The 27,672-nt window shown below is 37.6% G+C and overlaps 1 protein-coding gene across 3 annotated transcripts in view; it reads left to right on the top strand.

The window, feature by feature from the left end:
* CR1 (complement C3b/C4b receptor 1 (Knops blood group)) overlaps window positions 1-27,097 on the top strand; it is a 101,137-nt gene extending 74,040 nt beyond the window's left edge. For 2 of the 3 annotated variants that reach the window (XM_088801690.1, XM_088801692.1), the window contains exons 21-31: window positions 3,032-3,430; window positions 4,783-4,959; window positions 5,044-5,146; window positions 6,346-6,431; window positions 8,106-8,333; window positions 9,323-9,499; window positions 11,647-11,832; window positions 13,797-13,820; window positions 15,162-15,237; window positions 19,727-19,831; window positions 24,436-27,097. In XM_088801690.1, the coding sequence (XP_088657816.1) occupies window positions 3,032-3,430; window positions 4,783-4,959; window positions 5,044-5,146; window positions 6,346-6,431; window positions 8,106-8,333; window positions 9,323-9,499; window positions 11,647-11,832; window positions 13,797-13,820; window positions 15,162-15,237; window positions 19,727-19,831; window positions 24,436-24,448 (1,574 nt within the window). In that variant the 3' untranslated portion in view covers window positions 24,449-27,097. The remainder of the gene's footprint in view (window positions 1-3,031; window positions 3,431-4,782; window positions 4,960-5,043; window positions 5,147-6,345; window positions 6,432-8,105; window positions 8,334-9,322; window positions 9,500-11,646; window positions 11,833-13,796; window positions 13,821-15,161; window positions 15,238-19,726; window positions 19,832-24,435) is intronic. The other variant, XM_088801691.1, reaches the window with a different exon arrangement.
* The last annotated feature ends 575 nt before the right edge of the window (window positions 27,098-27,672 follow it).

Genomic DNA, 27,672 nt, shown 5'->3' with positions numbered 1-27,672 from the left:
TGTTGCATTTCCATTTTCATTTGTTTTGAGATACTTTTGTTTCCTTTTTTATTTCTTCTTTGACCCATTGGTTGTTCAGAACTGTCTTGTTTAGTTTCCACATATTTGTAGATTTTCCAGCTTTCCTCTCATTGATATCTAATTTCATACCATTACGGTAAAAAAAAAAAAAGGTATAATTTTAATCTTAAATTTGCTGAGATTTATTATGTGCCCTAACATATAATCTATCCTGGAAAATGTTCCATGTGCACTTGAGAAGAATGTACTCTGCTCCTGGTGGATGGAATGCTCTATATATGTCTGATAAGTCCATTTGTTTTAGAGTATGGTTCAATTTCAACATTTCCCTGTTAATTTTCTCTCTGGATGATCTATCCATTAATGACAATGGGGGTATTGAAGTCCCTACTATTATTGGATTGTTGTCTATTTCTCCTTTTTCATCTGTTAGTATTCGCTCAATATATTTCAATACTCTGTTGTTAGGTGCATATATATATTTATGATTGTTATATCTTCTTGATACATTGATCCTTCTATCATTATAAAACGACCTTCTTTTTCTCTTGTTATTTTTTTTTGGTTTGACGTCTGTTTTGTCTAATATAAGGATGGGTATGCCCACTATCTTTTGGTTTCTGCTTACATGCAATATCCTCCCCCATCCCTTCACTTCGAAGCTATATGTGTCTTTAGAGCTGAAATGAGTTTCCTTTAGGCAGCACACAGTTGGGTCTTGTTTTTATACATCCAGCCTCTCTGTGACTTTTGTTGGTGAATTCAATCCATTTATAATAAGAGTGATTTTGGTATGTCAGGATTTTGTACTGCCATGTTATCATTTGCCTTCTGGTTGTTTTGTATCTCCTTTGCTTCTTTTTTCTTCTGTTTCTGTCTATCTTTGTAATGTGGTGGTTTTACACTGTGATTTGCTCAGTCTCCTCCTTTGTTATGTTTCATGACTCTATTCTAGATTTTTGAGTTATGATCACCATGTGGCTTACATAAAACATACATAGTTATAATAGTCTTTTTTATGCTGATAGCAGCTTCTCTTCATTTGCCTATAAGCATTCCACCATTTTAATACAATCCTTTTACGTTTGATATCACAACTTACCTCTTTTTATGCTGTGAATTTGTTGAAAATTAGAGTAGCTGTAGTTAGTTTTATTGTTTACTTAAGCCTTTATCCTATAATATAGTGATTAACACATGCTTCTAATATAGAATTACAGTTTTCTAAATCTGACTGTATATGTTTCATCTTTGCTAGAGTACTGTGTACTCTTATTTGCTTTTATGTTATTAATTAGCATCTTTTCATTTCAGCTTGAAGCACTGTTTTCAGCATTTCTTGCAAGGCAGTTCTAGTGGTGATGGACTCCCTCGGTTTTTTGTTTCTCTAAGAAAAGTTTGTGGGTGCCCATGGCCCAGTAGGTAGAGGCTTAAAAAGGGGTTTTCCCAGAGATTCCAGAGCAGAACTCCTGCTGAAATCCCAAAGCAGACAGCAGGGGGCAAACTGTTCCTTCAATGCCCTTTGTTATTCTCGTCTGCCTCTTTCCCTTTCTTAGCACTCCAGGTAGTCATAGAGGTCACTCCTCAGAAATCCATGGTGTGGGAGATAATCAGGTCCCTTCAACTGTGACCTGCACAGAATCACTGCTTTATCGAAATACACTCTCTCTGGATACAGCTTTTGCTTTATCACTCCTCTGTGCGGGAGGTCACTGTTGTCCCCACCAACGAAAGCCCAGCATGTTGCAGTGTTGCCCTGGGGAGGGGGACCAACTCCTGGAGATTCTCTTCCTCTTCCTCCAAACATATCTGTATCCTGCTTCCATGGAGTACCTCGTTCTCCCATCAGCTGGCTGGACCTCCACAAGTTCTGCCTCCCTTGAGTATCAACCATGTTTTGCACACTCCAGTTTCACTTTTTCCCCAGTTGTGGTTAGTGGGGTTGGGACAGGTTCACTGACTCGTTAGATCCACTGTCCCCTCCAAGATCCTATCTATCCACTTACTTTCCGAAGGACAGGTAAGTAGTAATCTCCTGGACGTTCCAGTATAACATACAGAGGTACTTTTGTTCATTTGTGAATGACCAATTAGTTGTAAATAAAAGGGGAGAGAAAAAAGGAATAACTCATGTCACCAAGATGCTGAGAGCACTCTCTTTTTTCCTCTGTTTTCTTGATGAGCAGTTCCAGAAATGGTATATTTAACCTGAAATGAGGTTATTAAATAACCAATAGAAAAAATATCCCTGCAATAAGTAAATAGCAATCTATGATAAAATCACATAGATTATTCACTTAAAATCACAAATATGTAAACCATAACAATACAGAAATATTTTTACAAAAGTAATTATTATGGACAGAACCAGTATCTCACACGCACACACACACACACACACACACACACACACACACACACACCCATATTTCAAATATGTAAACAACATGTCTGATTATTAGCAAATATTAGAAGAAAATAATCATATTGTAATTAGATACAGTCTAGGAAGTCATTTGATTCTTTGTATTTGTTATTTAAATTCATAATAAAATAAATCACAGTAAAAAAAATATATCTGAAAAAGGCAAAACTACAGAGACTATAAAAACTGGTTGCCAGAGTTTGGATGGTGAGTGGGATTAACAGGCAGAGCACAGAGGATTTTAGGGCAGTAAAAATACTCTGTGTGATACCATAATGATCAATATATGCCATTACATATTAGTCCAAACCCACAGAATGTACAATACCAAGAGTGACCCAAATGTAAACTGTGGACTTTGAGTTATTAGGATGTGTCAATGTAAGCTCATCAATTGTAACAAGCATACCTCTCTGGTAGGGCCTTATGATAATAGGGGATCTATGTATGTATAGGGGTGGAGGGTATATGGGAAATTGCTGTACTTTCCCTTCAGTTTTGCTCTGAACCTAAAACTACACTAAGAACATTGTCTTAAAAAATTAAAAATTAAGCTGTTGTTTACTGTACTTTTCCTTATCACAGTTATATCATGCAAGCCGCCCCCAACCATATCCAATGGAGACTTCTACAGCAACAATCCAAACGTTTTTCCATATGCAACAGTGGTAACTTATCAGTGTAACACTGGGCCGGATGGAGAAAAGCTGTTTGACCTTGTGGGAGAGCAGTCTATATATTGCACCAGCAAAGATGATCAGCTTGGTGATTGGAGCAGCCCTCCTCCTCAATGCATTTCTGCTAATAAATGCACACTTCCAGAAGTTGAAAATGGGATGAGACTGTCAGGAAACAGGACTTTATTTTCCTTAAGTGAAATTGTGAGATTTAGATGTCAGCCTGGCTTTGTAATGAAAGGGTCCAACAGTGTGCAATGCCGGGCCAACAGCACATGGGTGCCTGAGCTGCCAAGCTGCTCCAGGGGTAAGTTTCATCACTGAGACTCTGCTCAGGATGGGGGGGTGAGGTGAGTACAAATGATAGGATTTCCTGAAATTAAGGAAGGTGTGTGTATGTAAATGTTTGTGTGTGGACAGGGACTATGAAATTGGCATAAACACTCCTAACTTAATACTTTCTATTCTCTGATCCTAATAATTGCCAAATAGTAATAGTTTCCTCTGTCTCATTTATAAGACATACATTTTATATGAGTTGTTTAACTTAATACTTAGGGCAAACATATGAAGCAGGAACTATTCTTATCCCCATTTCACATTGAGAAAACTGAGTCTTAGATGTGTTAAATAACTTTTCCCAGGTCACAGCATTAGTAAATTGCAAAGCCTGGAATTTAAGAGCCTTCCTGATTGCACAGCCTAATGATAATGTAATAGTGAAATGTATGATGAATAATGATGATAAAAATGACATAGAGCTATTACTGGTGGGACTCAACAGACAAATGAGTCATGGGGACCAAAATGATAACATTCTATTAAAAAGGCCTTAGATTTCATTCATTCTATCCAACTCCCCCATGTTATTACTGAAAACCTCGAGGCTCAGAAAGGAGAAATGACTTGCTCAAATCCAGAAAATATTTACTTTTATTCAATTATATATGGTTCAGATGGAAACTCAAATGCCCTGAGCATACACCAATTGGACTGTGGATGGAAGCCAAAATTTTAGTCAAAATATGCTCTAAGAAATATGTTCTCTCTTTAAAAAGTATATAGCTTTTTTTGTTTGTTTGTTTAAGAAAAAGGAGACTGTGTACTTTGTACTTGATGGCTTCTCTTGTGTTCTTTGCTGAAACGGCTGGCTTAGCAGAGGAGTGGGAAGAATCTGGGTTGGCACATAAGGATTCAGAGGAGGTTTACAGTTCAGAACGAGAAGCTTGGAGGAAATACAAAGGGAGACACAGCTAGGCAGGGGTCTGTTAGGTGAGACTTGGGCATAGGTATCCTTTGTTGTTGCCAGAAAGACTACCTTCTTAGGAAGTTTTAAGAGTGGAATGAGCCGTCAGCACTTACAGCTCTGGACTGGATGGCCAGTACTAGAAAGCAAAAGGACCATTCTCCCTGTTATCTTGGGAACATTTTAGTACACAAAATGCAGACGAAATGTTGGAGAGACCTTAGTTCTAGTCACAGCTATGAACTGTGGCCTTAGTTTGCTCATCAGTAAAACATGGGTATGAAACTACCAATTCTTTTCTTCTTTAAACCTATACTCTGTAATTAGGAGTTTTAAGCTCCCTGGCAGGCACAGGGTATAGCAAGTGATGTTTCCCCATAACTGACAGAAATTTGGACCTGTTGTTTCCCCAGTATGTCAGCCACCTCCAGAAATCCTGCATGGTAAACATACCCTAAGCAACAAGGAGAATCTTTCCCCTGGACAGGAAGTGTTCTACAGCTGCGAGCCCGGCTATGATCTCAGAGGGGCTGCCTCTCTGCGCTGTACACCCCAGGGAGAATGGAGCCCAGCACCCCCCAGATGTGCAGGTGAAACCACACTCTCATCTGGTTTGCAGATGAATCTCTTTGTATGTCACATGGCAGTCTTACTTCTGATTGTTTTTTCCTTAGTGAAATTGTGTGCTGACTTCCTGGACCAACTCCCTAATGGCCGTGTGCTCTTTCCACGTAATCTCCAGCTTGGGGCAAAAGTGTCCTTCGTTTGTGATGAGGGGTGAGTGTGACCTAGATAGGACTCTGTTGGGTTCAAGGGTTAATCCAAAAATGGGAGCTGACCTATGGAAAAGAAGAAGTACCCGGAGAGATTAACATCTGGGCAATTTTGAAATAAGTGGAAGGACTCAGTAGCAACACTCTCAGGAAATAAGGAAATGACACATGTAATTCAGTGTTAAGTACAAATATAAACACTGACCTGGAATTTATGGTTGAAACTTGAAGTAAATGGATAAATACTTGTTTGGAGGCAGGAAAAAATATTTTTATGGAAAATTTGCTAGTAAAGTTTGTATAAGACAAAAATTATTTGTAATGTGATAAGTCAGGCCAGGGTTTTTTTCAGGAAACTTAAAATCAATCAATAATGGAATTTGTAAGTGTATGTATACGTACTTTTTAATCCAGTAATGTATCTTTCCATCTGTAATGCTGTGGACATTGGGCTCATAATGGCCAATGTTACTGTTTCAATTAGTATTATTAGTTATTAATGTGCATCTAGGACTCCAGGTCGTATGCACTGTCTGTGGGGATAACTAGATTGGACAACACAGCAGTTATTTTTAATATGTCCCTAGGAGTCTTTGATATTTACAAAGTCTTCCACCCAGTAATAATCAGCAGATCTCAGAAGGACAACAGGACCCAGTAATAAGCTGGGCATTTCAGGTTGGCCTCATCCTCCTTCTTTTTCCTAGAACATTTGGTCAATATGCTTCTGTGAGCCTCTTTCTGGCCCTTACAAGTGTAGCGGCAAGAACGATGCCAGTTCTCTGCAGATGTTCCCTGCTTTGCTCACCCAGATGGAGAGCTGTTCTTCCTCATGACACACTGATGGGAATAAGTGGCATGTCACAGGGCTGTCAGTGTGCCCTAGGGATGGTTCTAGGGCTCTGTGTTCCGTGGCTTCTGCAGGTGACACTGGGCTATGATGTCTGTAGGACCACTAAGTGTATCAGTTCTGATGACTTTGCCCTTCACAGGATACCGTGATTCTTTAGAATAATTTGGTTTCTGAGTTTCTGCCAGCTACTGAATTCAGATCCCTAATGAACAGAGACATTTAGCTGGGCCTCAACCTAAGAACCAAATGGTATTTAGACTGAAGAGAGGAAGCAGAGTTATCTATCAGTGACGAGAAAATGGAAGAGATGGGATTTGCTCACCCATTTGTTACCCCTTTTTCTTCTTTAGGTTTCGATTAAAAGGCAGCTCTGCTAGTCATTGTGTCTTGGTTGGAATGAAAAGCTTTTGGAACAGCAGTGTTCCTGTGTGTGAACGTGAGTAGAAAGACTAACTATGTAGCCTGGGTACCTCTCCTTTTTGTTTCCAGGGTGTTTGGCCGCATGGAATCACTTGTTGTTGGAAAAATTTCAAAGTAGGTCACGTAGATCCTATACACCATGGGTTTATGTTACTAATCTGGAAGTCACTAGGTTAATGCCTATGTTGAATTTTGTGGGGAGAAACAGAGGACACAAGGTCCACCAAAATTCATTTATCCATTTATTTTTTAGTTTTGCCACCGAGAACTAATCTCGCTTAAATTTATGTGTCCTATTATTTCCTCACGTATCTAAACTATTCATTCATCCTGTTATTTAATCCAGAGTGTTTACTGAGGAGGGGCTTCCCACATTCCAGGACTTCACGTGGAGAGAGTATTGAATAGGGAAGACATATTCCCGCTCTCAAGAAGGTCATAGGGAGAGGCAGATCATGAACAAGAAAGGAAATAAGTAAACATATAAAAAAGGAACACATAAAATGGTATGTTAAAAGTGATGCATTATAGATAAAAGAAAGCAATTTTATGATAAATTAATACGGAACAGAGAGGTGAATCCATATTTAAAATGATGAGGTGAGGTGATCCAGACTCAGAAATGGATAAGTAGATAAAAGTGTTTTATACACCAAGATGTTACTGATTTATCCTACTTTGTTTATTAACACAAGCAATACTTTTTTAAAAAATTCCTTTTTCCTGATGTTTGGAAATGTTCATTTTACTTTGGATTTTGATAAAATACCTTGCTAGAAATCTTTTGGACATTTTGTGGGATTATGGTGGAACTTTATGAGAACATTCCATATTTATAAAACTCAGATATCCTGCAAACTCAACCTTCCCGACACACATAAAGCTGGAAATAAATTTATAAGTAAACTCTGGATAAACACAAACACAGTTAAAATCCAGGTATGAGAAGTCAATCATTGTTTGATGTACTATGGTCCTCACTTTATTTACACATACAATTCTGACAAGTTTGGGTATCTCTTCCTAAATTTATGTAAGATTAGAAGTAACAAATTAGTTTTAGGGAGGGAACTATTTGAAACAGATACACTAACAGCAGGAAGAAAGGACAGCTGATAACTTGGAAGAAAGAAAACAATGAAAGAAGAAGGGGGTGAAAAAAGCTTCCTGTTGCTCTTTAATCTGGCTATAAAAAACCCTACAGGAATCAGTGTAATATTCTGATGACACTATTGTGTGTTTGGTGTTGGTACTGAGGCTAATGGTCATGGGTCATCAGGAAACATTTACATCTGCTGAAAAGGATAGTCCATTTTTAACAAACTTCACAAAGATTTCCCTGGAACTTCAGATCTTTGAGGGCCAAAACTTTGCCTTCCACCCCACTATGAACCCAGGACTCACAATGCCTTACATAAAGTAGGCAGTCAAATGGTTGCTGGGAAAAAAAACTAACTACCTTCCAAATTGATTAAAAACTTAAAAGCTTTTGGATTTTTGCAGTAAACTAATTTAAGTCTCACCTTTCTTAATTCATGCTCAGAAAAAGCCTTACATAATAAATTCCACCTTAGTTATGTTCTCATAGAAAGAAAACAGTGTTTATAACACAGCCCCAGGTCACTAGTATGGTACAATCATTTTTTATTGAAACACTAAATAGACCCTAAAGCTCTTGTTTTCCTTCTAGAAATTTTTTGTCCAAATCCTCCAGCCATCCTTAATGGGAGCCACACAGGAACTTCCCTGGGAGACATTCCCCATGGGAAAGAAATTACTTACACGTGTGACTCCCACCCAGGCAGAGGGATGACCTTCAACCTCATTGGGGAGAGCACCATCCGCTGCACGAGTGACAGTCAAGGAAACGGGATTTGGAGCAGCCCTGCCCCTCGCTGTGAACTTTCTGTTCCCACTGGTCGGTGCACATTTCTCTACTCCACAGATGGATTGATATATCTGGGCAAGAACCTCCATATTTCTCTAATGATGGTCGTTTATGCTTCTGAACGTGGCTTTGTTATGAATACCTGATACAGAATTACCTGCCAGGCGAATAACAGATGGTTCTAAATGTGCTACACTGTGGCCTAATTGGCGGGACTTTCATGACCCTTCCTCCTGGGCTGAGTTGTGTAGGACGGTGAAGAGAGGAGGGAGTGCAGAGCGGAGAGAATCCGTGAGGCACAGATTTTATGGAGGATATTTTCAAAGTAATGAAAACAAATGCCAAAGAAAACCTTCGGTTATGCCGTCTCTATCACTAGTTGATTTTATACTAGATAGGTGTGTGTGCAGAGCAAAACGTACATGTTGATGGCAGTAATTTACTTCAGAATGGGTAATGCTATAGAAATAATTAGGAAAGTCAGATGGAGACATTTATAGTCCTTGTGTAACTTCTAAGTGTTCTGCTCAGCCTGGGACTGCATTTTGTTATCCCTTCGTCTCACCTTTAGCAAAGGGAACGCAGGCTGCCCTGGGGAAGTGTAGTGTAAGGTTGTGCTCTTGGACTCTGTACCTCATTCCTTTTTCATGTTAGTCTGGCTTTACCTGACAGTGTCTGGCAATAGGAGGTTCCTTGGTGGCTGTGATTGTCCACACAAGCTCCAACCTCCAGTGAGGACAGACAGCAATGAATTGGTAGTTTGTGGATTGCAGTGGTACTTCCATTGGGGGCAGTTTGCAGGCAGAGAATACAGATGATCCTGTTCAAAGGCTGAGAGGTCTGGGTTTAGAGAATCAGTCTTCCCACTGATTGGCAAACATTTAGTGCCTTGGGACCTACCTACCTGGGTCTTCATGTGGCTCTAATAGCCAGAGATATCATTATATATTGTGGCATGTTCATATTTCTCTGTTTAACTGAATGTCTTTTCCTGTGTTTTGGGGGGAACTTGCTGATAGCATGTCCACATCCACCCAAGATCCACAACGGGCATCACATTGGAAGAGATGCACCTCCATATCTTCCTGGGATGAGTGTCAACTATACTTGTGACCCAGGCTACCTGTTGGTGGGAAAAGCCTTCATTTTCTGTACACACAAGGGAACCTGGAGCCAATTTGATCATTATTGCAAAGGTATCTCTTACTCTTGCTAGGCTTTTATGGAAAATTAATGCATGAGGCTAATAAGACAGAGATCCTTTCTGAGAAGATCGTGAAATGAGTATCATTAGAGGAGGAGAAACACAGAACAAACAGTAGAAGGAAGGCTGCCCAAGGATCCTCAACTCGACCCAATCAGTAGGAAGAACTGATGGACTTTCCAGTAGAATGATAGACATTGAACACATTTAAGATGCTTTACAGGTTTTTAACTAATAAAATACTTTAGCTCTAAAGGATCTCAGAGGATCGCAGGTGGTCCTCGCAAATACCCTTAGAAAGTCAGTAGGAGACAAGCACAGTTTGTTGTGAGGACATTGGAAGCCTGAAGTAAGATTGAGCAATTAGTTCCTGGAATTACCGGATGCTGAGTCTTCTGTAATCTCCAAGACCAATGGTGAGGTGTTACTTTCATCTCTTTCCTAGAACAAGTCCCAGGGATTATTTCCATTATTTCTGTCTATGTTTACAAAAATAACATCTGACTTAAAAATCCTCATTGACAATATTCTAAAAAGCTACAAAACGTGGAAAAAAAATCATATTCTATGACTAGGCATGGTACTGAGATCTTTACAAAAGTGATTTGTGTTAGTCTCTAGAAGAATCTGATGAGGTGGGATTATTAGTCAATTTCCAGAGGAGGAAATTGAGGTCTAGGGAGATCCAGTAACCAGCCCATGATCCACAACTCACGAGTGGTGATGCTAGATTGGACCCCTGCTCAGCCCTGCCTTTGAACACTGAACTCTAGATTGTCTGCTTTTAAATGTGGCTCTTTTGACTTTGCAAAACGATAAGTTAAATGATTTTGCTTTGCTTGTTTCTCTTCTATTCTTTCATTTTAGAAATACTATGGAAGGCCAGAGATGAGGTATAAGGGATTACAGATATCCCTGTGTTTCTAATATTAAAGATTGGTTAGTTCTATGGCTGCTGTGGTTATAGGATCATAGCACCTTCCCTAACCTAAAAGTCTCAGAAATGCTTCTTGGCCTCCTAGCCCTCGATTTTAGAGATAGATAAAATGTGACCCACCATGTGATGGGAAGTGACTCTCTTGTGGTTATTTGCAAGAATGGACAGCACTTACAGAGTCGCTGTGGCTCTGCACAAACCGGAAAGCTCACCCCTCCTTGTTTTACTTACATAAGATGCATGAAGATTTGGGGAAGAGTTCAATGATTATTATTCAAATTAAGACAGGGATAGTTATCCTGAAAAATGAAAGAATAATACTCTATTCTATTGGTAGCTGCTTTATTTCCACTTAGTGTAAAATTCATTTTGCCTTAATAACCATTCTCTTCAAACATGGTTTACTCTTTGTCCATATTTATTTAGCATTAGCAAAATCAGTCAGCAACCTTACTAAAAAAGACAGATTCTTAATCTGCATGCCTAAGAACTCTGTTTCTGACATTTTGGGTTGACGTCCAGACATCTATTTTTAACAAACTCATCAGAATATTTGGTGTAGGAAAACCACAGACTGTACTTTGAGAAATAGTGCTTTATCTTGTTGGTGTTTATCGATAAAAAAAGAATTTAGGCTAATTTTGAGATAACCAACTGAAAAGTAGACTTTGCTTTATTTGAAGAAGGGTTTAACAGCTGGGCAGGAAAACAAATCTTGAGCTAAATGAGGTAATGTAAATTAAGTAGAAATTTGATATTTAATTTCAGAATCATTATTTACTAACTTCTTTGTTCTATATATAAACATGACCAGAAACATGCATAATCCAGAGGCAAAATAGCGTTATTTGTTGAGTTCGTAGAGAGTTAATGTGATATTCCTATTTCCTTATGACATGACCCAGTGGATCCAGGGCTAGCACATGGGTATCCTAACTCCTAATCTTTCCACAACTTTCCAGTTGCAGAGTTGTCCATGATTGAAAGTGGATTACACTTTATTCTATAGTCCCTTACTTTACCTAAGAAATTAATGTCAGAGAGTTTTAAATCATAAGATGTGGGGGTAGTCAATAATTCTTGACTGATCTTTGCTGAAGGGAAAGAAGGTTTGGGGTCACAGATCTTTGTATTACTTATGGCAGTTATAACTAACAATTCTCAATAAAATATCAATTTCCTTCTGATTTTTCTAATTCCAGAGGTAAAATGTAGCCTCCCACCGTTTATGAATGGAATCCAGAAAGACCTGGAAATGAACAGAGTGTTTCAATATGGACATAATATAACCTTGGTGTGTGAAGAAGGGTATACTCTGGAAGGCAGTCCCTGGAGCCAGTGCCAGGAAGATGACACATGGGACCCTCCTCTGGCCACATGTATATCTAGTAAGTGCAAGTACAAAGAATGCGTGTCCTTTCCAGTCATTATACTGTTCATTCATTCATCCATACTGTCACTGAATGTGGTGTGATGTTTATGGCACATGGTAAGAGAGAAGGAATGCAATAGGAGCCCTAATTCATCTCCAAAAGCCCTTAACAATGAGAGTCAGAGTAGCCTTGCTCTCCTCACATTTCTCAACCCATCCATCTCTCCTGGGGGAACTCCCTCTGAACCTTTTTTGTCTGTATCCCTCTATTGTTGCATGCTTCCCAGAGTAATGATTTGTTTACGGCCTAGGAGCCTTAAAAGTCAAGAGCACATCAGAGATAGAGCAGCCCTTATTAACCAATGTCACCCCAATAAATGTAATAAAATAATTTTTTTAAAAAAAGAATGCTTCCAACGTGAGTCAGGAAGCCTTCCAAGTTGCAGAGGCCAGCTGCTAGGTCTGCCTCACTGGTGTAGCTACAGGCTCTTAAGCTGGTACAGAAGATTTAGAAATCATGTGTCGTTGAGCTCTGTGGGAGAGTAGCCCTCTGCTGGCAACTAGAGGGTAATGCAAGATAGAAAATCCTAACACCTGAACTTGTACACATCAAGGAGGTGATGAACAAAACTACCAATGAATAACTCTTCCTAATTTAAGGAAGTGCTAGGCTGTCCCCCACCCATTCTTACGACTCTTATTTATAATATGTGGATACCAAGATTGTTCAAGAGCCATTTTTTTACAGTTAATCCCTTAAACGTGCTAGTTAATCTGATTTACAAATAATGTCTCCAAATTATAAACTTGACACTCCCTTAATATCAAATTATATTCACTTCTTTGGCAAAATGCTGCCTAACTGACTGAATGCCTTTGGAGTATTTTGAAGATGAGGCTGTGAAAGACAAAAAATTCACATAATTGGGAGACCACCATACCAGATAGTAAAACAAAATATAAAGCCACAAATCACTTTCTACCACACAAAATAGACTTATTTTTATAAATAAGTGGAACAAAACAGATATTAATAATATTTTATTTATTATTTATTTTATTTATTTATAAATAAAATAAAGGTGATTGTACATAAAAATAAAAATATCTTACAGATAAAACATAATAGCTGAGACATCATCAATCCACGAGAAAGGAAAAGATGCTCAAATAATACAGGTAGCATTGAAAAAATTTAGAGCCTTTCTTTTTATCTTACCATAAATACCAGGTAAAATAAAGAGTTAAAAGTTTTAAAAGTCAACACAGAAAAATTAACATAAAAATAATAAAAAGAATATTTATCAACCCTCTAGAAGAAGGCCAACTCTGAACTTTTTGATATAATAGAGAAAATCATAAAAAGTCATCAAATTTGACTTACAATTTATGTACACACTTGGAAAGTAAGTAAGATGGCAGTGGACAGATGAGAAATATAATGAAGGGTTAATCGTTTTATCATGGAAGTAGCAGCAATGGTGGTTGTGGTGATGGTAATGGTTGTAAAGTTAACATATATTGAGCGCTGAATTCCACTATGCAAAGGTAAGGTAGATACAGAGATTCTATACATATGTGAAAACTCAGATGCATGAGAACACGTGCCAGAAGGGAATGTACCACAGCCTTTCACGGTGGTAGGATTATGTGTGATATTTTTCTTTCATTTTGTCTTATAATTTTTTTGCTGTATTTTATACTACTTTTATGATAAAATATGAAGTTAAAAAGAAATTAAACAGACCACTGAGTACGCAAGATAAAATGAGCTTGTCTGAGTAAAACCAATGGTTTTTTTTTCATATATATATATATATATATATATATATATATTAGAAAATAATTGGACTGTGTACTGATAAAAATGTACTGACTGTGTACTGATAAAAATCAGATACATTGTCACTGGCTGACAGTTTCTGTTTAATCATGTAAAGTGCTAGACTGATGCATTTGTGGACTTTGTCTTCCTTTTAGGCCCACATAAGGCTCTCATTGTTGGTAAGTTTTATAAAGGGTTTGCTGAGGAACTCTAGCGTCTTTAACAGTAAGTATTCCCTTATAATGAATGAAATGTAAAAAGAGAGATTAAAATATCTTACCTTGTGACCTCATTAGAAAGAAAATAGTGATAAACTCAGGCCATAGTGTGGCAAAACTGATGTCCTCATAGGCATATAGAGTGAGTGTCCTTTATCAAAGTTTCTATGAAATCTTTGAACCATTACAAATGAACAATCATTTATCTTATTTTATTATAGCTGGAGAATACAACCAGGAATATTCTTCAGGATGGTAGTGTGCCCACTTGCACAAACTAGAAGCTACAAAGACCAATTTTTCTAAGCCCACTTTTGTGATCTGCGTATGTAAGAGGAATAGTCTTATAATAGAGTTTGCTTCAAAGGGGATTGGCAGAGATGGCTGTATAGAATAGCTCTTGCCTTGTGCATTACACAACAGACACATGCAGGGCCATGGAGACCTGGAGCCCAGGAGCTCCAGTGTTGTTCTCACATACTTGTTGAAAGGCTGCCATTGGAATAAAGGTTACAAAGCTGCTCTGCTCACCCCTTTTCTATAACCCTAAGGTAGTAACAACAATGCACTAGATTAAACAAGGAGCAGAGGGGAAATCTTAAAGGTAAGCCTGCACAGGGGTGTTTTCTACAGCAGAATTTATAGTAGTAGTTTAAACAATCATTGGCAACCTCTAGAGGGGCTAGATATTAAGATAGCGTATGAAACCTATGGGTTATATTTTCCATGCCTCTTTTTTAACGTGTTTTGTTTATTAAGTGTCACAAGGGAAGACACGAAAAGCAAAGATAAAGGCTGAACTAGCTTGAACCATTTAAAAAACATGCCATCGAGGCAGGTGATCATCTATTCACCAAACAGTATGTTCCAAAAGTAATCTGCCTGCTTGACTGTCACAAACATCTCAAAAGTAGCATATCCTAAATGGAACTCTCAATTTTCTTCTCCATCCCTATCCCGCTTTCTCGAGTTTCCCCCATACCCACAAATGGGGCTCCTGTCTATCCAACGATTTGTGCCAGAACTCTCCGAATTGTTCCTGATATACCTCACACGCAATCTATACGCAAGTCCTCTTGATTCTGAAATATCTAGAATTCATTCACTTTATACGTAGACATGGCTGATGAGTATTTTTTGAAAATCGTTCTGATCTCTGGGTGAAAGATGAATGGGAGGACTAAAGAGTGGAGGAAAGGAGGCCAGTTAACACATTAATGAAATAGTGCAGGTGAATGCTAAGAGTATCTTAAACTAAGAAAATATTTTCTATGCTTTTAATCGCCTTGTTTTACTGCGTAGGCGTGTCCTTTGGAGCGGTCTTCTTTATTCTACTTGTCCTTGCAGCCTGTTGGATGATTCTACAGCGCAAAACAGGGTAAGTACAGCCATATTCGCCTCAAAAATGTGTATGACTCTTCTTGCATCCTCTTGGAACCCAAAGAGAAGTAAATGAGAAACTGAAAAAAGAAAAAGAAAACACTACTGCGTAAACAGATGTAGAAATTCTTATAAAAAAGGCCTTTGATGCACATTATACATAGAGAAGTACTCATACTAAAAGAAATATACAGGATACTAAGAACATTGAAAAAAAAAGAACTTCGAATTTTACGAAGGAGTTGGTTTTTACAAAAGAGAAAATAAGCAGAAGGAATTTTTCCAAAGGGGTTGATGGGGCAGTTGGTATCCCAGTTCTGCTGAGACGGTCCAGACTTCTACCTCTACACACAGACACTATCAGGCCACTAGAAGTTAGCTAGTGTGCTGCACTGGTGCACATGTCGCAGCTGCCAGTGTGGAAGAACTGAAGCTTTGCATTGGGCATTTTAAAAAAGTAAATCTTTTATAAACACCATTTACTTTTTAAACTTGTAAAAATGTTGCAAGGATTAAGATCTAAGTAAGGAAATACTTTTGATTGGAAAGAGAACATACACAGCTTCTGTCTTATCGGTTCCATTATAATAAAACCAGTGAGGTCAAGTCAAAGAGATCAATGTTTTAATCTTGATTAGGAAATTCTGTACCAATTAGAAACAGTATATAAATGTAGGTGAACAATTTTCTAAACAAATGCAGTCTCCTAAAGAAGCATTGTAGAATTGGAGTTCTAACATTTCACGAAGGGTGCCAATATAAACTTCTTAAAAGCAGAATTTCACAGCAGAGCTTCTTGCAAGCAAAGTATTCATTTCCTCCCTCACCCCCATTTTGAATTTCCCACATTCTATTAACTGATCTCTTACGTTCTTGGTATCCACTACACTCCTCACCATCCCCCTCCCCAGACAGTGAGTTCCTTGAGAGCAGGGATCACCTAAGGCACTCAAAATAATTTTTATGTAATGAAATTGGACCTCTACTTATACAGTTGTCAACATTGATAATGAGATAGTAACAGCTAACATGTTTGTTTACAGAATGCTTTACCATTTATTGTTTTCTTTGGTCCTCAAAGCAACTGTGAGGTAGGTTGCCATAACGTTAACATAATGAGATAATGATAACCATAATGTTATTCCAAAGCAGAGAAGACTGAGATTCAGAGAAATTTAGAGATTGGATTAAATCCTACCAGTAGGAAGTTGTTACGAGTTAAGGCTTTCGTCCCAATTGTCTGACTCAAAAATTTGAACCTGTTAACTTAAAAATAAAAGGCCTTTCAAAATGAGAGGCAACAGCATTTGTTTCAGATCAAAGAATCACTATTCAGAACGCACTGATTCAGGCAGAAGCCTAAATACTGTTCTGATTAGGAGACAAAGACCAGGGGCGTTTATGAGAAAGGGAAGGGGAACAGTTACATCAATAGAAGGAAGGCATTTCTATAGGGGCAGATAACATGGTGATGTTTATTCTAAAGAATGTTTTTAATTTTCAGTCTGGTAGTCATCAGTCCTGTAACCTAGTATCTGCTTTCTTGTTATCTTTGCAAACAGTTTTTGGGGGCACAATGAAGCTTTAGGCCCAGTCCAAAGGTCATTTTGCCCTATTTTAACATTCCTAAGATTCACACTACAAAACGTGCAAGGCAGCCCCTCAGGGATGACAGCTCTGGCTCCATTTTAAAGTCGGTATATATGTATACACATATCTAGATATCTAGATATAGATATAGATATATAGATATAGATATATAGATATGCACACACAAACCCATTCAGCTCTCTATTGATAATTTTAGTTGCCCATTTCTGAATCTGTTTCAGTATCACTGAAATTCAGTATCCAGAACTGCATATAGTACAAAGCTGGAATAGTTCCTTTTTGCTTTCATATTCCCCCCACCGCATCTATTATATTGGATTTGTTTTAGTTGTTTGGGAATATTGAACCAGTATTCTTCTAGAGAACAGTATGCATTCTCTCCTCTTTTTTGTAGCCTAAGTTATTAGCCTAAAAGAATCACACTATATCTAAAGGCCTCTGTCCATATTAAGGTTTAGTTAAAACTTTCCTGTCATTTCACAAGACTTGCTAGTTATTTCTGTGATTTAACCTCACTGCCTTGATATTTCACTAATGAAAAAAGATGCTATTATCTGCACATACGATAGTTCACTGGATATTTACTCCATCAATAATTTGTGATAAATATCAAACAAGATAACTCACATACTGATATCTGAGAAATAATAGTTACTCCTCCATTCAGAGACCAGTTATCCTCGCCTCTTATTTCTGTCTAATCCATACCCATTTCTCTACAAAAGAGACTTCTGGTTCACAGTCTGATAAAGCTTTAAAGTCTTCATTGCTATGATGCTTGGAGTGACAGAACTATTAAGACCACTCTCAGCAAAGGCTGTCTGCATTTTCCCATGTCCACAAAAACCACTGTGTTAGAAAAAAATTTCACTGTTTCCTCCTGTCTGTCTCCTTTACTATTCAAACAGAATACTTCACTTTGGACCCTTGTGGCCACTAAATGTATGAGACTTTTTCCCACACCAAGGAACTCTGTGATAACAGCTAGGTGTCCTACAACTTAATTTACTCAATTCCCACACAATCTACCTGGAGACAGCATCAGATCCCACAGGTTTTGGGCTCAGTCCCACAAGACAGTTCTCACCGGACTTCAGATGCCAATCACAAGTCCAGGTTGTCACCTGTGCTTCTGACCCAAGGGCTATAAATCTTAGGTTCCATGGTGGCCTCCTTGGATTTGATTAATTTGATAAAACAGCTCATGGAACTCAGGGAAACATTTACTTATATTTACCAGTCAATTAAAGGATATCATAAAGTATACAGATAAACAGCCAGATAAAGAGATACACAGGGTGTGGTCGAGAAGGTCCTGAGCTTCTGTCCTCGTGGAGGTGAGGTGTATCACCCTTCCCTTATGTGGATGTGTTCACCCACTTGGTAGCTCTCTGGACCCCATACAGTTGGGATTTTTTGGAGGCTTTCTAGGGTAGGCATGATCAATTATTAATTCCATCTTCAGCCCCTCTCCCCTCTCTGGAAGAAGAGGAATGGGGCTGAAAATTCCAAGCTTCTAATCAGGGCTTGGTCTTTCATGTGACCCAGGAGCTATCCAGGAGCCTACCCAGAGTCACCGTTTTGAACAAAAGATTTTCCTAGTATTCTTATCACTTAAAATTATACAAAGGTTTCAGGAGATCTGTGACAGGAACTGGGGGCAGAAACAATGTATATTGTCTATTATCTCATAACCACCTTAACCAACTGCATAGCCATTCATTCAGCATATGCTCCCTAAGGTCGTATTCGCTCAGACGCTATGTACCACTCACCATCTAAGACCACTTCCAGGCCATTGCTCATCTAACCACATAGTCACTGCCCTTTGAAGCCCATCCCACCTGAATGTACGACCCTTACTTCCTCATGCGTGGATCTCAAGTTTTCCCTTCCTCATCCTGTGAAAACTTGGGCTCCTGACTCAGTCTTCTTTTTGGTCTGAGCGGAGCCCTCATTCTAATTTCCACGAGAGGGCAAAGAGTATTACGGAAGTAGAGAGAAGTGGTGGAGTGAGTTAACTCTTTGTGCTTCCATTCTTAAATTCCTAGAATCAATGCATACTTGAAATCTAAGGTACTGGTATTATTTATCATTGCACTTATGTGAAATGAAACGTTTATTAAATAACCCCCAAAAAGGCAAAATAGCATACAAGGAAAGGCCATGGGCTTTGCAATCATTAAGACCTGTGTTCACACTCACTTACTAGCTTTGAGACTGAGCAGGATACCTACCATCTCTAAACTTCATTTTCATTGTAAAACAGGAATAATAAGAGTTCCTACCTTGCTTAACACAAAGCCTCACTTGTGAGGACTGTTAGAAAACATTAGCTCTTGTTATTTACACACGACTTTGTTATTGACATTTAAAAGTGATAAATACTTCTTTTTACAGTCAGTTCTCGTACACTTTCATGACATCACTGCTGCTCTTTTGACTATGGGTATTAATTGTACAAAATACAGAAGTGATAGCTTCACTATAGGAGAAAAAGGACGGCTTGTGTAAGATTTCAGTGCAAAGCCTTTGTGAAGCTTAAGTATCACAATCTTGTAACAATATTCACTAACTAGTATTACTTTGGAATATGGAAATGTGTTGTTTGAAGACATGAACACTTGTCTATTTAGAGTTCTGATGTAATGTATAGGATGGTTTTAGTATTATTTCTTAATCTAACTTTTTACTTAATCTTAAAACATGGGATTTTGTTATGTTTTGTTTTGTTTTAGATAGCTTACAAAGATTTCAGAAACCTGAGGCGAATTATGCCCTAAATTTCAAAATGAAACCTACTGACTAATTTCTTCCAAAACTGAGAAGTGTATAATTAAGTTATTTTTACCATCTTTGTCTCTCCTACCAATTAGCAATTATACAGATGATAAATCTAAAGAAGTGAATGTCCATTTACATCCCCAAGAAGGCAACTGTGACCATGCGCAATCTCTCCAAGCAAATCGGGAAAATAGCAGGTACCTAATACATATACGAATTCAAAATGTTTTCAACAACTCAAATATCGAAAACAGAAACAGGATCTGACTATATTTCACTAGTTGGATCATTGATACCAGAGGTTAGAAAGTACTTCAGGAGCTGGAAACACCTTTGTTGCTGTTATTCTTGCTTGAATTATCTTTGTTTCCAGTGATTTGGGGTGAAGACTCTGTCAGTGCTATGCACAAGCACTCTTTTTCAAAGTATTCCTAGGTACAATTTTGTGCATCGATGCTATGAACCTTTGAGAAGTAGTAAACTTTTCTTTCTCTTGTGGAACCCAATCATTTGCCACTTGGGTGTATCTCCAAGGCCTCCAGCTTCCCTTAGATGTGCAGGACCCCTTAAGGATCCTGTGGAGACTTTCACTTTACCTCTTCCCCTGCTGTCCGACTTTCACTGAATTCTGTCTCAGCTGATCTCCTATGACTGCTCTCTCCTCTCTGTCCTCTCCACTGGTCTTGTTACCACATCCTCTGCCTTCATTCTACTTATTCAAAGTAGCCTTACCATAAACTGTTGTGTAGCAAATATTCAGCTGTTTGTTAAAGGTTTGGAGTGAAATGGGAAATTACACTACAACCCAAAGTGGCACACAACATAGAATTGAATATTAGAAATCACTGAACTAAAAGGTAACTGTTTTTGTAAATTAAGTTTAATGAGAACACGGCTACACCCATTGGTTTACTTGTTGTCTCTGGCTGCTTTCACATTGCAACAGCAGAGTTGAATACAGTAGTCCCCCCTTATCCGCGGGCAAACATCCCAAGGCCTGAAGTGGATTCCTGATACTGTGGATAGTACTGAACCCTACGTACACTGTTTTTTTCCTATACATACACGCTTATGTTAAAGTTTAATGACTTTTCCATCTTAACTATGCACTTATCACACACTGTGGCCATATTTTTGTAGTTTGAATTACAACAGCAAACATAACACAAATTTCTTTTTCCTTCTTAATTTCACAGGTAGAAAATTCACTCTTACTGCAGACCTTAGCAACCTCAGAATATAATCTTTTTTCTTATCTGAAGTCAAAAACTTTCACCTTTTCACTTAAAGGAAGCACTTTAAAGATTCTCTTTGGCACATCAAATTGCCAGCATCACTCCTCTTGCACTTTGGGGCCATTATTAAGGAAAATAATGGTAACTTAAACACAAGCACTACAATACTGTGACAGTCCATCTTATGACCCAAAGGGCTGCTATGTGGCTACTGGGTGGGGAGTATATAAACGTGAAAACAATGGACAAAGTGCTAACTCATGTCCCAGGCAGCATGGCACAAGATTTCATGATGTTACTCAGAACAGAATGCAACTTAAAGCTTATGAATTGTTTATTTCTGGTTTTCCGTTTAACATGTTTGGAACGGTGTTGACCATGGTTAACTGAAACTGTTAAAAGCTAAACCGCAGATAAGGGGGTCGACTACAGATGCCACAGAGATCCAAAGACTGCGTGGCACACAGAGCCAAAATATTTTCTATCTGGACCTTAAGAGGGAAAGTTTATCAAAGCCTGAACTATATCACACTATGATAATTTTCTCACTGGCTAGTCCACCTTTAAACTTTGGCTTTCTTTTTCCAGGCCTCTTTCACAATAGACAATTGTCCCTTTTGTTCAGATCTGTAATGCATTTTCAGGGTATCTCAATACAACTTTTGGTTTTCTTGTAAATTCAAAATTCGATTTTTCTTTATCATGCAAAGGAATTCATCCAGCCCTTGCTTGCTCTGGCTATGCCCAGGAATCCAAAATTTCCTATTCATAAGATTTCCAGGGCATTTTCAGAAACAAAAGCACCAAAAGCCCTAGAAAGGGATTAAACCACTCCTATGAAAAACAGAAGCAAGAATATAACTTTTTTTTTTTAGTAAATTTCCTTTTTTTTTCCTGTCCTACCTATTTCTCATATCAAAGTGCATTAATCTAAACCTGGCATTTTATATCTACACACATGCCAGAAATCCTAAATTCAACAGAAGACAGTGGAAGTGGCTATAGAAAAAGAAGGTGGGAAAAGCATTTTATACTTAATCAAGATATAGGCAAATTTTCCTAAACAAAAATATACAGGGTATGGTCAATATTCTCTTAAATAGAAATGAATATGCAAAGCCTTGTTTATTATCTGGCTTCTACTCATATTGTTTCTGTCGAATAACTTGTTTTCATGACTATTTAGGGCAGCAAATCGAATGTAATGGCTACTTAATAATTCAGAATTGGTCATTTAATTTTTGAAGCTTTAATGATCATTTATCTTGATCCTTCTCAAGTGAGTATTTACATATGCCTGGGGAATGTGTGGCTAGTATACCAAGAGGATCTAGAAGTTATGAATGGAAATGGCATGGCTTCCTAGAATATTTTTTCTGATGTTATTCCAATAGCTTAAAGGGAAAATATCATTATTTCTATATTAGCACAAATACGTATATACAGGGGCAGAAGGAAAAAAATGCAGGAGGTTTCAAGATAAGACAGAAAATATTGTACTTTCAGAGATGCTTTGAGTTAGCCTCGAAGGCTCTTGGAGTGATGCATTTATTTTCCTCAACTATTGGGGTACTTTGGTGGAAAAGGAATCATAGCCAGCCCTGCTGCCACCAAATATAAACATACAAAGTAACCAGAGTAGTGGTCAATTGTTGCTTTTATTGAAGTTAATTTAAAAATATTTGAGAAGACTGATTAAAATATCATTGGATTTCACCTCATTCCTGCCCAGGTTACCTGCTTAAGATACGTTGCCACCTTTCTTCTAAGCCAGGGGTGTCCAAACTGCAGCCTGTGGGCCAACTGCGGCTCGCAATCCATTTTTTATTGGCCCACAGCAAATTCCAAAAATATATTTAGTTTACTTAAATAAACCAGGTGAAGCAATACGTACTTCACCTCGAGTGAGTGGCCCGGCTGTTTGTGTGTTTTACCGCATATGGCCCTTGGTGGAAAACGTTGAAAAAAGTTTGGACACCCCTGTTCTAAGCTAAGTTGAATTAACCCAGCTCAGAATTCACCACCCAAGAATCTCCCCCAAATAATGCCAGTCCAAAGTGATGTCTCTCTTTGGAACTCACAGCACTTTCTGTCTATTCCATTTTTAAATAAATTATTTTCTTTTAAGGGTTATATGTGATCGTTATTGAATACAGAAAAAAATGTAAAAATTATTTGTAATACCCTCCATCCAGTGGTTTTTATGGTCAAGCTTCTTTGCATATTGTTTTATATTTGCAGGGTTATACCTTGAGATTTTTATTGATCTGGTTTTATTTTAACCAAAAGACAACAATTCTCTCCATTGTTAAAAACTGTATGTAAATATGTCCCATAGTATTCAACATTTCATTTGTTGTTTTTTGCCTATTAACTCTATTGCATTCATTCACTTATTCATTGATTCATTAAACCTTGATTAGTCGCCTATGTGTGTGTATGCCGTACACTGTGCTTATGTGGCTTTTTTTCCCATGCTAAATTAACTTAGCAGTAAGGACCACATTTTAAAATTTCCCCTAATTTCTACATATAATCTTAATCACAGTGTTTGAGAATGAATTTAAATGTTATTTATCCTCAACTTTTTGGAAACATTCTTTTACACCAAGTTGCATCTCCCATTGTGTACCTTGACTATTAACTACCTTTTAATAATGAAGTTGGAAGTCCTTAATGAATTTGTCTCAAATTTCTCTTTTAAGATGACAATTTTGACCACAGGTAAGTACAGGAACAATGTTAAGCTTTTGCGGCAACATCTGGTGGATAAAGAGTGAGTTAGCATCTGTACCAACCTGCAGACCTGTGCTCTTAGGCCAGGTACAGGGGTAGAGGGAGACCCCAATAGTCAGAGGCAGACTCCAAAGACACAGCTGCGTGTTGAAGGACGTGAGAATGTTCAATGCTGATGCAGGTGACACATGATGTTGGGAAGACTTGTGAGCTAGAAATAGAACAATGATGAGGGATCCAGTGACAGTAATTACTGGGGGTGTCAGGTGAGCAGAAGGGCCTCATTAGGGGGTCTGCCTGTTGGTGGGAGGACAGTGTTCTTGGCATTAAGGAAGAGGACAGGCTTCAGCACGGCCCCGGAAGCATCTGTATGCCTTAGACTATACAGTACCTTCTTTCAGTGTCCTCTGTGACTAGAGGACGAGCACATGCTTTCTGAAGCTGATCCTTCTCAAACTACCAGATCCTGTTTATTTCCCTGGATACAATCATGGCTCAGAAAAGAGACTCAAGGAAATAATCTGTGTGTTATGATAGACCTGTATGTATGTTTTCTGGAATAAAGCTCTTCTTATTTAGTTGCTTAACTCTGAGAACAGTTTTCTTTTGACAAAAGAAGCAATGAGGAAAGGTAATCATTAATCTCTTATCTACATAGTACCTCAATTCATGCCATACTTTCTTGTGCAACCACAACAGAGGGCAATACATACTTTTTCTGAACTTGTAATTTATATATAATGCTAGAACCATGATTATCAGCATATAAATTCTGGATAGTTCAGTTGTGGACCATGCAGTCATCTAAATAAAAATTCTTGTCATTTCAGTGTCCTTCCTTGACAATGTACTATAAAGCCAGAGAACACCTTGGATTAAAATGATCCTTGGAAAGGAGCCAATTCATTTCAACAAAGTAAGATCTGTGACTCATAAAATCTTTGAAGTGACTTCACAGAGATGCAAACGTGCCCTTGAAGATGCTGATGCTCTCCCAATATCTAGTGACGCTCCCTCTTCTTAGTTTGGATTACTGTCACTCCATCACCCCTTTCCTTGTGCTGAAAGCACACACTATCTAGTCAGGGAAAAGACTGCACTTAGGATATAGAAATAGTCTCAACTACTTAAACGTAGATGGCAATGCCTAGGATTTCTGTTTACAAGTTTGTCATTTTTCTTTCTTATTTTCAATTGATTATACAGATGACCCTTGAACAATGGTAGTGGTGCTGCCTAAATGAAAATACTGTTTCTGGTCTGTGGTTCACTGAATCGTGGATGTGAAATCTGGGGACACAGAGGGCCAACTATATATTTATTGAAAAATATACACGTATAAGTGGACCCATGCAGTTCAAACTCATGTTGAAGGGTTAACTGTAATATGGAACAGACTCATTAAGGAGAATTTGGAAAATACAGAAGGAAGATATGAAAAGCAAATAAGTCACATATAATTTTACTACCTGGTGATAACTACTGTTAATGTTTTAAAACTCACTTTCTGCTAATCTTTCTTCATTTATGTTTCTTTACACATATATGTCTTGTTTGTTTAAACACCTCTTTTTTGTTTATAGTGCAGAACCCACTCCTTTTAGACAGATTGCAGTAAAGTAGATGCTATATCAGTTTCACTTTCTCAAAGAAAACTAAGTAATGTTTGTTTATTAAAAAGGCATTAAATGATTATTGGGAAGATGGGTTAAGACTATTCCAGAGAAATATCTGGGGGGAAAAAAAAGCTTTGGATAGTTCCTAAACTGTATTTTAGAAGTACTTTGTACTGTGTTCTATATAAAAAAACATACTAAAATTTAAATAAAAGGGTAAATTTTTATATAAAATTAATTAGTTTACTTTTGAATGGATACAGAATACACTAAATTAACTAGGAGAGCATGACTTTTAATAATTTACCAAATTATAAACATGTATTGACACATTCTCAGTAAATGGCCCTGAATCTCTGAGAGATCCATATCCTTATTGATCAAAAATTCATTTGAAGAGCAATGGCGGCAACCACCACAGCCGGTCCAGCTTCCACAGCTCTCTCCCCTTTGCCGGAACTAGTTGGGCTGCGAATCTGTGTCTGCGGTCCACAGTTCTCAGAACAACTTAAGAAACACTTTCAGATTACAAAAAGAAAGCTAAATGAATATGAAAATCGAGAGTTTAATTTCCCTGGAGATTTAAAACCCAATCAAATCGGAATGGATATTCAGATGAATGGGTTAAAACACAAGATGGAGCAGGAGTTGCAGGAAAAGATAACTAGAGAACACTGGGAAGACTGCGCTGCTAAATTTGAATCTGAATTACAGCGAACATTTCCTCTAACTGCTTGTCTAGTTAAATATGCAAAAAAGAATATGTCCACTTTTTGAATAAGAAGTATGTGATCTAAAACATATATAGTACAAATGTATTTACTGGACTGTTTACGTGTAATAACATTTTAATTGCATCACATTAAACATAGTGCATGTAAAATCCTTAAAAAAAAAAAATTCATTTCACATGGCTATTACGGGCCACACTAATGACCTCTAGAAAATATCAGAATCATTCTGGATATTTAAGAATATATTTGTATATGACTACTAATTTCTGTGTAATTATGGTTTTAATAGTTGTTTTTAAAGTGTATTATGCCACATTTACATTGATAAATATAAATAATAAACCGGACATCAACTTGAAGTTCATTTTAAAATCATGCAAGAGAAGAAAAAACAGCATAACCAAAAAGTCAGCTGACAAACTGGGAGAAAAAGATTGCAGCTTATATCACAGACAAAGGGTAATGGGCTTAATTGAGAGTTAATAATTCAAAGACCAACCTTCACCCTACCTGTCCCAAAATGGGCAAAGGATATATATCCAAGTCACCAAAAAGAGAAATGCAAGTAACCCACTAATATATAAAAAGAGGCTTTAGCAAACCTCTATTATTAGTTGGGACTTTAGCAAACCTCTATTATTTCCTGGGTTTAGGAAGAAGTAACTTTTAAAGGAGGACTAGAAATTAATTGTTTGTGAATTGGCCTTTATTAGAATTAAAAATCCCCATTATAAGAAAACATTCTAAATTCTTTTTTTCCTCCAGAATGGAATGTAATGTGATTAACAAATACCTGATGCCTATAACTTTTTAATTGCAAGAAATCCATGATAATTTTTTATCAGTTATCTATGGAAATACTATGTACATACTGACAATGTATAAAATAGCATATTGCCTAAGTGTAATTGTATTATTGAGCAATTCTGTTAACCTCTGGACTTACATTTTTCATCTGAAAAGCAGGAGCTGAAACAATTACTCTCCAAAGGTATATCTAGTGCGAACATTCTAACATTGTTTTGTTTTTTTTTTGCTTTTTTGGTACACTTAAGTATGAGATGTGAGTTAAAGACTATAATGCTTAAATGAAAATTTCTATCTACACCATTAATTATAATTAAAAAAAGAATAAAAGATTTTATCTTTGTAAATCTACTCATAGAATATGGTTTGCAATGTATCTGCTTTTTAAAGCCTTCAACACCAAAAGGTAACAAAATTAAAATACGTCCCTTCTGAGAAAAACCCTCCTTGTATTTGGTTGCGTTCAGAATGCCTGCTTTGGGTGTGGCATACCACAGTAATAAATACTGTTGCTGGTGACAGCTATTGGCTGCCAGGTGCAAACAGAGGAGGCATAGCTGCCAGGGCCAACATCACAAAGATGGCCTAACTATCCTCTGTTAAGCCATTCTCTTTCAGGCTTTCACAAATCCTAATATGTAATTCACCAGGATAGTGGAGAGCATTTTCTGAAAGCATTTACAAGCCCATTCATGCTGCTACCCTCACCTTTGGAAAAGCAGAATGTAAATATACTAATTTAGGAGGCAAAGTATCATTTGACATTGTTTTATTTTAAAGTAGTTGGCCTCTGTTTAATGACATCCACACACACTTACCTTCACCCTACTGCCATTCATAAACCTTGAAGGAGATCTACCAAACAGTTCAAAACCTGCATATTCTCCATTCTCTCCTCATTTTCTCTGCC

Source organism: Rhinolophus sinicus, chromosome 11, assembly GCF_057876585.1.
Source record: "Rhinolophus sinicus isolate RSI-liver-muscle chromosome 11, RSI-T2T, whole genome shotgun sequence".
NCBI classification, from domain to species: Eukaryota; Metazoa; Chordata; class Mammalia; order Chiroptera; family Rhinolophidae; genus Rhinolophus; species Rhinolophus sinicus.
This window is presented reverse-complemented; position numbering and strand designations above follow the sequence as displayed.